The sequence below is a fragment of the Penaeus vannamei genome, chromosome 4 (genome assembly GCF_042767895.1).
Source record: "Penaeus vannamei isolate JL-2024 chromosome 4, ASM4276789v1, whole genome shotgun sequence".
In the NCBI taxonomy this organism is placed as follows: Eukaryota; Metazoa; Arthropoda; class Malacostraca; order Decapoda; family Penaeidae; genus Penaeus; species Penaeus vannamei.
The window spans coordinates 2,279,808-2,292,880 of record NC_091552.1 but is presented as its reverse complement, the minus strand read 5'-3'; the positions used below and the strand labels follow the sequence as shown (position 1 = coordinate 2,292,880).

The window sequence follows — 13,073 nt, the reverse complement described above, 5'->3', positions numbered from 1 at the left end:
TTTTTTTTTTTTTTTTTTTTTTTTTTTTTTTTTTTTTTTTTTTTTTTCATTACTTCTTTTGTTTTGCGGTAAATAGTTGTTACATCAATCCTGGTTTCAAATACGTGAAAGAACAAAAGTATTCAGCATGCATGGATCATGGTCTTGCTGTAACAACATGCATAGACTCCAAATCTGCATGTTACTTCATTATATTCCTGTGGTTTGTTTCCTTTTAGGCCGACTTATAGAATTGGCATGAGAGGGTTATGCTTTCATCAAACTTGTTCGATGCCCTTGGCCCTGATAAAGATTGGTCTGATAGTGTTTTGAGGTACAGTGTTAAGTACTTTAGTTTCTAAACGATGCCACTATTTCGTTTCTGCTTCATTTCCACTAATCACACTTTTGAGTTATCCTTGTAAAGATATCGAACGTTATATTAATTTTATTCTTATATTTCCATGCTTACAAAGCCTGTGAACTGCACGTTTCGTTTATATTTTCAGCGAAAGTATTTTTTCCTTTTTTTCTTTAGCTCAGAGTGCAATACAAAGCAGCAACGTAAACACATACATATTAATATCCATATAAAGATATCAAAGAACGCCATAAATATGCTAGTTTGTTATATCATTTATATACATAGATTTTACAATATGGCTACCAAAAATAAAAACTATCTACCCATACTGAGGGGCGGGTGTATATGGGCGTGGTGTGGAGGCCTCACCCTCGTAGGTGACATCGGCCACGTAACCAGAATCGCCGTTGACGGTGTAGGCGACCTTCTGCAGACGACCGTCGGGAAGGAGGACGTAGTAAGAACCCTGAGTGTTAGGGCCATCTCGGGCCTCCTGATGACCGAAGTCGTTGCCAGATGGAGGGTCGTTGACGGCGTAGTTGAAGTCGTACTTGGCAGGTCCTGAAGAGGGCGTTGGGGCACCATAGCCATAGGACGGAATGTTCTCAGGATAGGCAAGGGCAACGGCCACAAGGGCGGCAAGTGCAAATACCTGCAACATCAGGAATGTTATGACGAAAAGTTCACTGACATGTATAATAAAAAGAAATGAAACTATGATGACTAACACATAGTAGAAGACACTCTTCACTTTTTCCTTTTTAAGCGCGAGTCTTTCCTCTGGCATCTTACCTTAAATGCCATGGTGTGTGATGATAGAATGTGTGATGCACTGAGACCGATTCCATCTACTTATATACTTTGAGCAAACGAAACTCCTCCCTGAAGATGAGCATGGAGAGTGCTGTGGGCGGAGCGGAGTATTACCGGTCACCTTGATGTTTCTGCTGAGTTTGCTTTATACTTTAGGTCGTTATTGCACAAAAAAACGTCTTATTTTTATTTATTTATTTATTTTTGTTTGGGGTGCACGCGCGCGTGTATACAATTATACACATCTACAATTAGATAACAAAACTTATTAGGATTCCATACATAAATATATGTATATATATATATATATATATATATATATACATATATATATATATATATATATATATATAATATATAGGTAAATGTATATAAATATAGATGTATATATGTAATATAGATTAATAAAGGGATGTCAAAGAGAGAGAGAGGAAAGAGAGAGAGAGGAGAGAGGGGAAAGGAGAGAGAGAGGAGAGAGAAAGAAGAGAATAGAGAGAGAGCGAGAGAAACAGAGAGAGGGAGCGGGAGACGTGTATGTACACACTTATATATTGTATGTACAAACACATAAATAAATATAAATATAAATATATATATATATATATATATATATATATATATATATATATATATATATATATATATATATATATATATATATATATATATATATATATATATACACACACACACACACACAATCATATATAAATATATATGTATATATATGTATGTATATATATATATATATATATATATATATATATATATATATATATATATATATATATATATGTTTGAAGTCCGCCAATATACCGCAATAAAAAAAAAAAAAAAAAAAATACAAAGCACTGCATTCTCATTTAGTCCTAAAGCAAATTCCTTCTCTCCCGCAAAATATTGCATTGCTTTATTGAAACCTGAAATCTCTTACGAAAATTATGAGAGGTATTCCTTTAATTGTCATTTTCTCTCTCAGAAAGCCTTCAGTTGTGACGTCACTTGCACCGTCACGCATCTGGTGAAGACTAAGACCGCAGGACGGTGCGACGAAGACATCTTAGAAACTGGTGACGAGGAACAGGCCCATCCCGCAGACTTCTTGGAAGGCTTCACGACTCCCCTTCACGTGGGTCGTGAAGAAATGTAGGCCAATTTGCTAGACTTACGAGTATTCAGGTTAAACACACACACGCACGTAGCTATGTCTTCATGGAATATTGTATTAAATGTATTTATATGTAAATATATAAACAATATTTTTCTCTCCGCATAAAAATAGATAGTTCGGATATCAAGGGGTCACGGATGACACTCATGACCACGGATTTGTTTTGAATTATATTATAACTTTGAAAGGAAATTTGAGGTTTTATATTTAGTTTATATATATGATCAGGTTCTACTACAATTATATATTAATTTCATTATCTTGCCAAACAAAAATGTGTATCTGTAACAAAGGATATCAAAACGCTTCACAAATGAATAAATAAAAGAAATATTATGTAACAGTAAAGGTTTCAGCTATAAGTTCAAGTAAAGTTATGGCTAAAGATAGTATAAAATAATGAATTTTCAAAGACTAAGTCAACAAATAAATTTTACATTTACTTATATATATCTTATCTCAACGGGCACAAATTCACATCAGTGTATCGGAACATGATTATGCCCATCGACCCCGAAAGATGAAAGATCCAGTTAAAGCCTGTGACTTGAAGGAAAGTCTCTTGTTTCGTGTTTTTAGAGCCCCCTTCTTGATACTAAATGGAAAAAAATAATTGCGTCGTTCATATAAATGTAAATTCATAGAAGACAACGTTATCGATGTACAAGTTTATTAAACTATATATACAGAGGTCATAAAATCCTGCATTTAACCATATTGAGGGGCGGGTGTATAGGGGCGTGGTGTGGAGGCCTCACCCTCGTAGGTGACATCGGCCACGTAACCAGAGTCGCCGTTGACGGTGTAGGCGACCTTCTGCAGACGACCGTCGGGAAGGAGGACGTAGTAGGAACCCTGAGTGTTAGGGCCATCTCGGGCCTCCTGATGACCGAAGTCGTTGCCAGATGGAGGGTCGTTGACGGCGTAGTTGAAGTCGTACTTGGCAGGTCCTGAAGAGGGCGTTGGGGCACCATATCCATAGGATGGTATGTTCTCAGGACGGGCAAGGGCAACGGCCACAAGGGCGGCAAGTGCAAATACCTGCAACATCAGGAATGTTATGACGAAAAGTTCACTGACATATATAATAAAAAAAAGTGAAACTATGATGACTAACACATAGTAGAAGACACTTCACTTTTTCCTTTTTAAGCGCGAGTCTTTCCTCTGGCATCTTACCTTAAATGCCATGGTGTGTGATGATAGAATGTGTGATGCACTGAGACCGATTCCATCTACTTATATACTTTGAGCAAACAAAACTCCTCCCTGAAGATGAGCATGGAGAGTGCTGTGGGCGGAGCGGAGTATTACCGGTCACCTTGATGTTTCTGCTGAGGTTGCTTTATACTTTAGGGCGTTATTGCACAAAATATGTCTTATTTTTATTTATTTATTTATTTATTTTAGGTGCGCGTGTATACAATTATACACATATACAATTAGATAACAAAACTTATTAGGATTCCATTCATATATGTATATATATATTATAATGGTAAATGTATATAATGGTAAATGTATATAGATATAGATATATATGTAATATAGATTAATAGAGGGAGGTCCAAGAGAGAGAAAAGGGAGAGCGAGAGAGAGGGCAGGAGAGAGAGAGAGGAAAGGAGAGAAAGAGAGGAGAGGAGAGAGAGGAAAGGAGAGAAAGAGAGGAGAGGAGAGAGAGGAAAGGAGAGAGGAGAGAGAAAGAAGAGAATAGAGAGAGAGCGAGAGAAACAGAGAGAGGGAGCGGGAGACATGTATGTACACACTTATATGTATGTACAAACACATAAATAAATATGTATATAAATATACATATACATATACATATACATATACATACATATATATATATATATATATATATATATTTATATATACATATGCATACAGACACACACACACAACCATATATAGATATACATATATGTTTGAAGTCCGCCAATATACCGCAAAAAAAAAAAAAAAAAAAAAAAAAAAAAATCCAAAGCACTACATTCTGATTTAGTCGAAAATTACGAGGTATTCCTATAATTGCCATTTTCCCTTTCAGAACGCCTTCAGTTGTGACTTCACTTGCACCGTCACGCATCTGGTGAAGACTAAGACCGCAGGACGGTGCGACGAAGACATCTTAGAAACTGGTGACGAGGAACAGGCCCATCCCGCAGACTTCTTGGAAGGCTTCACGACTCCCCTTCACGTGGGTCGTGAATGAATGTAGGCCAATTTGCTAGACTTACGAGTATTCAGGTTAAACACACACACGCGCGTAGCTATGTCTCCATAGAATATTGTATATGTAATATATGTATATATATTTTTCTCTCTGCATAAAAGTAGATAGTTCGGATGTTAAGGATCACTGATTTGGATATTTGAGAAAAGGGTTGTTTTATGTGAACAGTCTGACAAAGACGATGTAAGTCATAACCACGGATTTGTTTTGAATTATATCATGAATTTGAAAGGAAAATTGGGGTATTGTAGTTCGCTTATGAAAAAAAATCAGTTTCTAAATTTATTTATTAATTTCATTATATTGCCAAACAAAAACATATAATATCAAAATGGTGTGTGACGATAGAATATCTCATACAGGGAGTGTATCTATCTGTTTATATAGTGTAAGCAAGTAGAGCTCCTCCCTAATGATGAGCATGGTGTTGTGGGCGGAGTTGTGCATTACCGGTCACCTTCATATTTGTAAGCACTATTGCTGCCTCATAATGTAGACACATTCCGCGAAATCTAAATTTCTTTAGACACACACATACACACGTGTATGTAAGAAAGTGGAATAAATATTTACATATATATATATATATATATATATATATATATATATATATATATATATATATATATATATATATATATATAACACGCATAAACCCCGAATTTTCTGCATGATTCTCTGCGAATTCCTACCTGATTATATGCCTGTGGTTTGCTTCCTTTTAGGCCGACTTTCAGAATTGAGTGAGAAGGAGATGCTTTCATCAAACTTGTTCGATGCCCTTGGCTGTGATAAAGATTGGTCTGATAGTGTTTTGAGGTTCAGTGTTAAGTACTTTAGTTTCTAAACGATGCCACTATTTCGTTTCTACTTCACTTTCACTAATCGCACTTTTGAGTTATCCCTGTAAAGATATCAAAGAACGCTATAGTATTTTTGCTATCACTTCTCCTCCCTGGCAGTTTCACTGCCGTATTATTATTATCATTCTTATATTTCCATGCTTACAAAGCCTGTGAACTGCACGAGTTTCGTTTATATTTTCAGCGAAAGTATTTTCTCCTTTTTTTTCTTTAGCTCAGAGTTCAATACAAAACATAAACAGAAACACATACATACTAATAATCTCCATATAAAGATATCAAAGAACGCCATAAATATGTTAGTTTATTAAATCATTTATATACATAGATTTTACAATATCTACCCATACTGAGGGGCGGGTGTATAGGGGCGTGGTGTGGAGGCCTCACCCTCGTAGGTGACATCGGCCACGTAACCAGAATCGCCGTTGACAGTGTAGGTGACCTTCTGGAGACGACCGTCGGGAAGGAGGACGTAGTAGGAACCCTGAGTGTTAGGGCCATCTCGGGCCTCCTGATGACCGAAGTCGTTGCCAGATGGAGGGTCGTTGACGGCGTAGTTGAAGTCGTACTTGGCAGGTCCTGAAGAGGGCGTTGGGGCACCATAGCCATAGGACGGAATGTTCTCAGGACGGGCAAGGGCAACGGCCACAAGGGCGGCAAGTGCAAATACCTGCAACATCAGGAATGTTACGATGAAAAGTTCACTGACATATATAATAAAAAAAGAAGTGTAACTATGATGACTAACACATAGTAGAAGACACTTCACAATTTCCTTTTTAAACACTAGTCTTTCCTCTGGCATCTTACCTTAAATGCCATGGTGTGTGATGATAGAATGTGTGATGCACTGAGACCGATTCCATCTACTTATATACTTTGAGCAAACAAAGCTCCTCCCTGAAGATGAGCATGGAGAGTGCTGTGGGCGGAGCGGAGTATTACCGGTCACCTTGATGTTTCTGCTGAGGTTGCTTTATACTTTAGGGCGTTATTGCACAAAAAGTGTCTTATTTTTTATGTGCGCGCACATGTATATACACAATTATACACAGATCTACATGTAAAGACAAAGCTTGTTAGGATTACACACACACACACACACACATCTCTCTCTCTCTCTCTCTCTCTCTCTCTCTCTCTCTCTCTCTCCTCTCTCTCTCTCTCTCTCTCTCTCTCTCTCTCTCTCTCTCTCTCTATATATATATATATATATATATATATATATATATATATACATACATATATATATCGATAAATTAATAGATAGAAGGAGGTGAGAGAGAGGGGAGGAGAAAGATAGAGAGGACAGAGAAAGAGAGAGAAAGGAGAGGAGAGAGAGAGGAAAGAACATAGAGAGGAAAGAGAGAGAGAGAGGAGAGAGAGCGAGACAGAGGAGAGAGAGGGAGAGGAGAGAGAGCTAGAGAACAGAGGAGAGGGGAAGAGAGAGGAGAGGGAGAGAGAGGGGGAGGGAGAGAAAAGATAGAGCGGGGAGAGGTGTACGCACACACACACTTATATATCATAAGTACATATACATACATACATACATACATACATACATACATATATATATATATATATATATATATATATATATATATATATATATATATACACATACAAATACACACATATATACAGTATATATACATGTATATGCATATACTTTTATACATACATATATACATGCATATATATATATATATATATATATATACATATATATACATACATATATATATATATATATATATATATATATATATATATATATATATATATATAGATAGATAGATAGATAGATATAGATATAGATATATGTATGTATGTACACACACACACACACATATACATGTTAGAAGTTCGATAACATACTATAATGCAAATTGATCCAAAGCACTGCATTCTGATTTAGTCCTAAAGCAAATTCACTCTCTCCCGCAAAATGTTGCATTGATTTACTGGAACCTGAAATCTCTTACGAAAATTATGAGAGGCATTCCTTTAATTGTCATTTTCTCTCTCAGAAAGCCTTCATTTGTGACTTCACTTGCACCGTCACGTATCTGGTGAAGACTAAGACAGCAGGACGGTGCGACGAAGACATCTTAGAAACTGGTGACGAGGAACAGGCCCATCCCGCAGACTTCTTCGAAGGCTTCACGACTCCCCTTCACGTGGGTCGTGAAGAAATGTTGGCCAGTTTGCTAGACTTACGAGTATTCAGGTTAAACACACACACGCGTAGCTATGCATCTATGGAATATTGTATTATATGTATTTATATATAAATATATAAATAATATTTTTTTCTCTAGGCCTAAAAGTGGATAGTTCGGATGGCAAGGGGTCACGGATGACACTCATGACCAAGGATTTATTTAGAATTGTATTATAAATTTGAAAGGAAAATTGAGGTATTATATTTTGTTCATTTATATATATAATCATGTTCTAATACAATTATATATTAATTTCATTATCTTGCCAAACAAAAATGTATATAACAAAGGATATAAAAACACTTAAAAAAAAAAAAAAAAAAAAAAAAAAAAAAAAAAAAAAATATATATATATATATATATATATATATATATATATATATATATATATATATATATATATATATATATAATCAGGTTCTTCTACAATTATATATCAATTTCATAATCTTGCCAAAGAAAAATATGTATCTATAACAAGCGATATCAAAACACTTCACAAATGATTAGGAAAAAGAAATAAGATTATGTACCAATAAGAGTTTTAGTTATAAGTTCAAGGAAAGTTAAAGATGAAGATAATATATACTCGAAAACTTAATTAATTTTTAAAGTCGGCAAATGAATTTTACTTTATATTTAGTCACATTATATGTATTGTATGTCAATGGGTATACCTTTACTTTGACACCATGTCAGAATATGGTTTTGCCCATCGACCCCTAAAGATGTAAAGATGAAAGATCCTGTTAGAGCCTGTGGCGTGTAGGACAGTCTCATTTATATGTGTAGTGTTTTAGAGCTCCCTGCTTGATAATTAATGGAAAAAAATAATTACGTTGTTCATACAAATGTATATATATAAAAGACAACGTCATCGATGTACAAGTTTATTAAACTATATATACAGAGGTCATAAAATCCTGCATTTAACCATATTGAGGGGCGGGTGTATAGGGGCGTGGTGTGGAGGCCTCACCCTCGTAGGTGACATCGGCCACGTAACCAGAATCGCCGTTGACGGTGTAGGCGACCTTCTGCAGACGACCGTCGGGAAGGAGGACGTAGTAGGAACCCTGAGTGTTAGGGCCATCTCGGGCCTCCTGATGACCGAAGTCGTTGCCAGATGGAGGGTCGTTGACGGCGTAGTTGAAGTCGTACTTGGCAGGTGCTGAAGAGGGCGTTGGGACGCCATAGCCGTTCTGGGGGCGGGCGAGGGCAACGGCCACAAGGGCGGCGAGTGCAATTACCTGTAATATCGGGATTGTAATAAGTACACTATTGTAATGTACACAAGGAAAAGTCAAAACTGTGACTATTGTACAAGGGAAAATCGTAAGCAAATGACGGATTCTTGACGAGAATCTGTCTTCTTGCATCTCGCCTTAAATGCCATGGTGAGTGACGATAGAATATCTGATGCAGGGAGAATGTTTCCGTCTGTTTATATAGTGTAAGCAAGCAGAGCTCCTCCCTAATGATGATCATGAAGAGTGTTGTGGGCGGAGTTGTGCATTACCAGTCACCTTGATACTTGTAAGCACTATTACTGCCTCATAATATAGACACATTCCACGAAACTTCATTTTCATTACGTACGTATGAAAGTGGAATAAATGTTTATATTTGTAGATATAAATATATATGAGTGCACATATATTTATACGCATACATGCACACAATATGAAAGGTAAGTCCATTGTGAAATATATTCATGTGAACACTTCGTATACTGGGATTAGTAAGTGAGCATTATCATCCCTTAATTCTTCGTAACTTTCATAGGTAGTACACAAGAAGCATATTAATGACCGATCACACAAAAAAGAGTTAATCATAGCATCTCCCGCATACCACTGATTTGTTCTCTCGGACCGTGAAATATAATTGTCACTCTCCCGGTTGCCATTTTTGCTCATTCAGAATGCCTTTAACCTTTAGACATTGGTTTCCATTCGTAGAAACTACAGTCACACCGTTAAATTATCTGGGGTCGACTTCCGCCTTCTTTGAAGATTATTCAGCTCTTTGCAAATACGACAAAGTACTTACTGACTTATTTTAGGCTTGTTCAACCTTGGAAGAAGCCGCACACCCCTTTCTATACGGTGTTGCTTTTTTGAATATTGTATTTTCTGTACAGTATAGCTATATGAAAGGGAAAAAGAAGAAGAAAAAAAAGAAAATGAACATAAAAGTGAAGATTTAGATGAACGTTTCACTTTAGAAATAATGCTTGTCTACTTCTAAGATTTTTTTTCTATTTATTTATTATTTATTTATTTATTTATTTATTTATTTTTTGTCAAACAGTAACATATGTCGACGGTATGTGATTTAAGATACGTTAAACACACAAAAAGTCAAGCAGGTCATGTATAACAAGTGTTATACATGACCTGCTCTACGGAAGGCGTTCGTATTGCTGGCAATGTTCAGTGGAAAACCCCTTTACTATTTACCATTTATTTCATTGCTTGAAACAGAACATTGCTTAGTTTTCTACTATGTTCAATAACCTTATCAAACTTTAAAAGGCTACATTGTGTTTCAACAAGTCCTATTACATTCATTAACGTGCTATGCCCTTACATTTGACATGACATTCTGATACGAGAGGCCTTGTTAAGCCTGTAAAGTGAAGTAATGTCTCTTTTATATATCAAATGTTTTTGGAGCTCGGTTTTCAACACTACGGCAAAACACATCACACAAACATACTGACATTAACATTTGTACGTCACTTATATTAAGATATTAAAGAACATCGTCAATGTGGTTGTTTATCAAATTATATATACACCGAGATTATGCAATGTGATTATTAAAACGATTCGTATCTAGGCATATTGACGGATAATTGTCTCAAGGGCGTGATGTGGAGGGACACTGGGATGTTTAATTTTCAAAAACTGTAGATCAAGAATTTAATTTACATGTCATTATATTTACATGTCATTGGAGGTGCCCTTACAATCATACTATGTCGATATTTGGTAATACCCATCGTACATCGGAGACGAAAAATTCCTGCTGGAGCCCATGAACTGTAAGAAATTCTCATTTATATATCTAGCGTGTGTCGTTTCGAGAGATCTCTGCTTGATACTAAATAACACACACACACACACACACACACACACACACACACACACACACACACACACACACACACACACACACACACACACACACACACAAACACACACACACACAAAATCACGTTTACATTATTCATTCAATGATAATGAAGAACGTCATCAATGTACAAGTTTATTCATTTATATATACAGAAGTTACTGAAACACTGCATTTAAGCATAGTGAGGGGCGGGTGTATAGGGGCGTGGTGTGGAGGCCTCACCCTCGTAGGTGACATCGGCCACGTAACCAGAGTCGCCGTTGACAGTGTAAGCTACCTTCTGCAGACGACCGTCGGGAAGGAGGACGTAGTAGGAACCCTGAGTGTTAGGGCCATCTCGGGCCTCCTGATGGCCGAAGTCGTTGCCAGATGGTGGGTCGTTGACAGCGTAGTTGAAGTCGTACTTGGCAGGTGCTGAAGAGGGCGGTGGGACGCCATAGCCGTTCTGAGGGCGGGCGATGGCAACGGCCACAAGGGCGGCAAATGCAATTATCTGTAATATCAGGAATGTAATATCAGGAATAATAATAAAAGTTTATTAATATATACGATTAAAGCACGAGGAAAAGAAACATTTTTAACAAGCAATTCTGTCTTCTTGCATCCCACCTTAAACGCCATGGTGTGTGTTAACTGAATATCTGATGCAGGGAGAATGTTTCCATCTGTTTATATAGTGTAAGCAAGTAGAGCTCCTCCCTAATGATGAGCATGAAAGGTGTTGTGGGCGGAGTGGTGTATAACCAGTCACCTTGAGGAAATCTTATTTTCACGCATGTATATGTATGAATATAAGATCTATGTACGTGTATTCCTTTCCTCTTCCGGGTAGCATAAGCGTAACCCGGGCAAGCCATGCCACACTATCATAAGCTGACTAGCAAACGTAACAAAAACAACAACAGTGTATTCGTTAATATATATCGATATATATTCATACACATGTATATCTATTCACATACATGCACACAGATAGGTAAGTCCACTGAATTGAAGGAATAGATGCATTTGAAGAACTGTATATCGTTTTTTTTTCGTACACAGAAAACATCGATGGCAGATCGTGGAAACCAAAACGAGGCTATTGCCCCGTGTTCTAGTTCTCTGTAATACATTTCCTCTTCTTCGGCGAACCAGATTTAGTCTTTGACCCTGAAAGTTGCGAAAAATACGATTGCCACTCTCCCGATCGTTGTTAAGTCTCCTTCAAATAGCTGTTATCATAACTTTGCTCTCAAATAGTTTTTTTTTTTACTCCTAGAATGGTTCAAGTTACACCGTCAAACATTTGGAAGGGAGTTTAGATTTCTTGAAAGACTATTCTTTTATTCCCTGTAAGTACTGGGTCGTACAGGCTTCTTTTAGGACTATACAACCTTTATAGAAGCCGGGTACCGATTCCTGTACCTAGACAATTTTATGTTTATAAAATTATGGCCGTCACAAATTCTTTCTTTCCTTTTAATCATACAATCAAGATTTTGACACAAGTTTCAGTATACTCTTCTGTCAAACAGTAACATGTGTCGATGGCATGCGATATCAAATACTTCATAAACTAAGAAAAAGAAAGGGAATCAGATTATGTATAAATGAGTGTTCCACCTACAGACTACGAAACGGGTTAGTTTTGCTGAGAATGTGCAATGGAAAACTGTTTAAAATTTATTTCGTTGTTGATAAAAAAGAACATTGCTTAGTTTTCAAAGCTACCATGTTCAGTTACTTTTTTCAATCTTGAGTAAGGCACGTGTTTCTATCATGTTATATACCTAATCCTGTTATATTCAGGATAACGTACTGTGCCTTCACATTCACGCCATAGCAGTCTGAGGCGAGAGGACTTGATGAAGTTTGTGAAGTGTACGAAAGGCTTCTATAGATAGTGTGTTGCTTTTAGAGCTCGGTGTTCGATACCAATAGATAAACGTCACACATAAAAATACTGATATTCATATTTCTTTGTCCTTTGTGTAACGATATCAAAGAAGATCATCGATATGCCAGATTAACTATATATACAGATTATGTGTTACTAAAGCAATCCGTATTTTAACATGTTGAGGGGCAGATGTTTACTAAGATGATGTTCTTGTCACAGATTTATGTATTAAATTATGGCTTAGTAAAAAGATTCGAACAGTGTTTATACTAATCATAAAATCAAAACTTGAACAAACTCCATTATGTGAATATATTAATTTCTACTAAATGTCTTACCAAATAAAGACATGTATCTGCAGGGAGTGAAATCAAAGTACTTTACAAATGAAACAGG

At 36.5% G+C, this 13,073-nt stretch overlaps 5 protein-coding genes across 5 annotated transcripts; all 5 read right to left on the bottom strand.

The window, feature by feature from the left end:
* Positions 1 to 592: 592 nt before the first annotated feature.
* Positions 593 to 1,166, bottom strand: LOC113809258 (pro-resilin-like). The gene is made up of 2 exons (XM_027360799.2): positions 1,136 to 1,166; positions 593 to 995 (listed from the first exon to the last, which is right to left on the bottom strand). Exons 1-2 carry the CDS (start codon positions 1,145 to 1,147, stop codon positions 663 to 665), a joined length of 345 nt encoding a protein of 114 aa, XP_027216600.2. The 5' UTR covers positions 1,148 to 1,166; the 3' UTR covers positions 593 to 662.
* Positions 1,167 to 2,982: 1,816 nt separating this feature from the next.
* Positions 2,983 to 3,559, bottom strand: LOC113825136 (pro-resilin-like). Its single transcript, XM_027377921.2, has 2 exons — positions 3,507 to 3,559; positions 2,983 to 3,368 (listed from the first exon to the last, which is right to left on the bottom strand). The coding sequence occupies exons 1-2, from the start codon at positions 3,516 to 3,518 to the stop codon at positions 3,036 to 3,038; spliced, it is 345 nt and encodes a 114-aa protein (XP_027233722.1). The 5' UTR covers positions 3,519 to 3,559; the 3' UTR covers positions 2,983 to 3,035.
* A 2,158-nt stretch (positions 3,560 to 5,717) lies between these two features.
* Positions 5,718 to 6,372, bottom strand: LOC113825130 (pro-resilin-like). Its single transcript, XM_027377914.2, has 2 exons — positions 6,240 to 6,372; positions 5,718 to 6,099 (listed from the first exon to the last, which is right to left on the bottom strand). The coding sequence occupies exons 1-2, from the start codon at positions 6,249 to 6,251 to the stop codon at positions 5,767 to 5,769; spliced, it is 345 nt and encodes a 114-aa protein (XP_027233715.2). The 5' UTR covers positions 6,252 to 6,372; the 3' UTR covers positions 5,718 to 5,766.
* A 2,159-nt stretch (positions 6,373 to 8,531) lies between these two features.
* LOC138861225 (pro-resilin-like) lies at positions 8,532 to 9,050 on the bottom strand. The gene has a single exon (XM_070120141.1). The coding sequence runs from the start codon at positions 9,031 to 9,033 to the stop codon at positions 8,584 to 8,586; it is 450 nt and encodes a 149-aa protein (XP_069976242.1). The 5' UTR covers positions 9,034 to 9,050; the 3' UTR covers positions 8,532 to 8,583.
* Positions 9,051 to 10,967: 1,917 nt separating this feature from the next.
* LOC138861544 (pro-resilin-like) lies at positions 10,968 to 11,416 on the bottom strand. Its single transcript, XM_070121301.1, has 2 exons — positions 11,405 to 11,416; positions 10,968 to 11,288 (listed from the first exon to the last, which is right to left on the bottom strand). Exons 1-2 carry the CDS (start codon positions 11,414 to 11,416, stop codon positions 10,968 to 10,970), a joined length of 333 nt encoding a protein of 110 aa, XP_069977402.1.
* Positions 11,417 to 13,073: the final 1,657 nt, after the last annotated feature.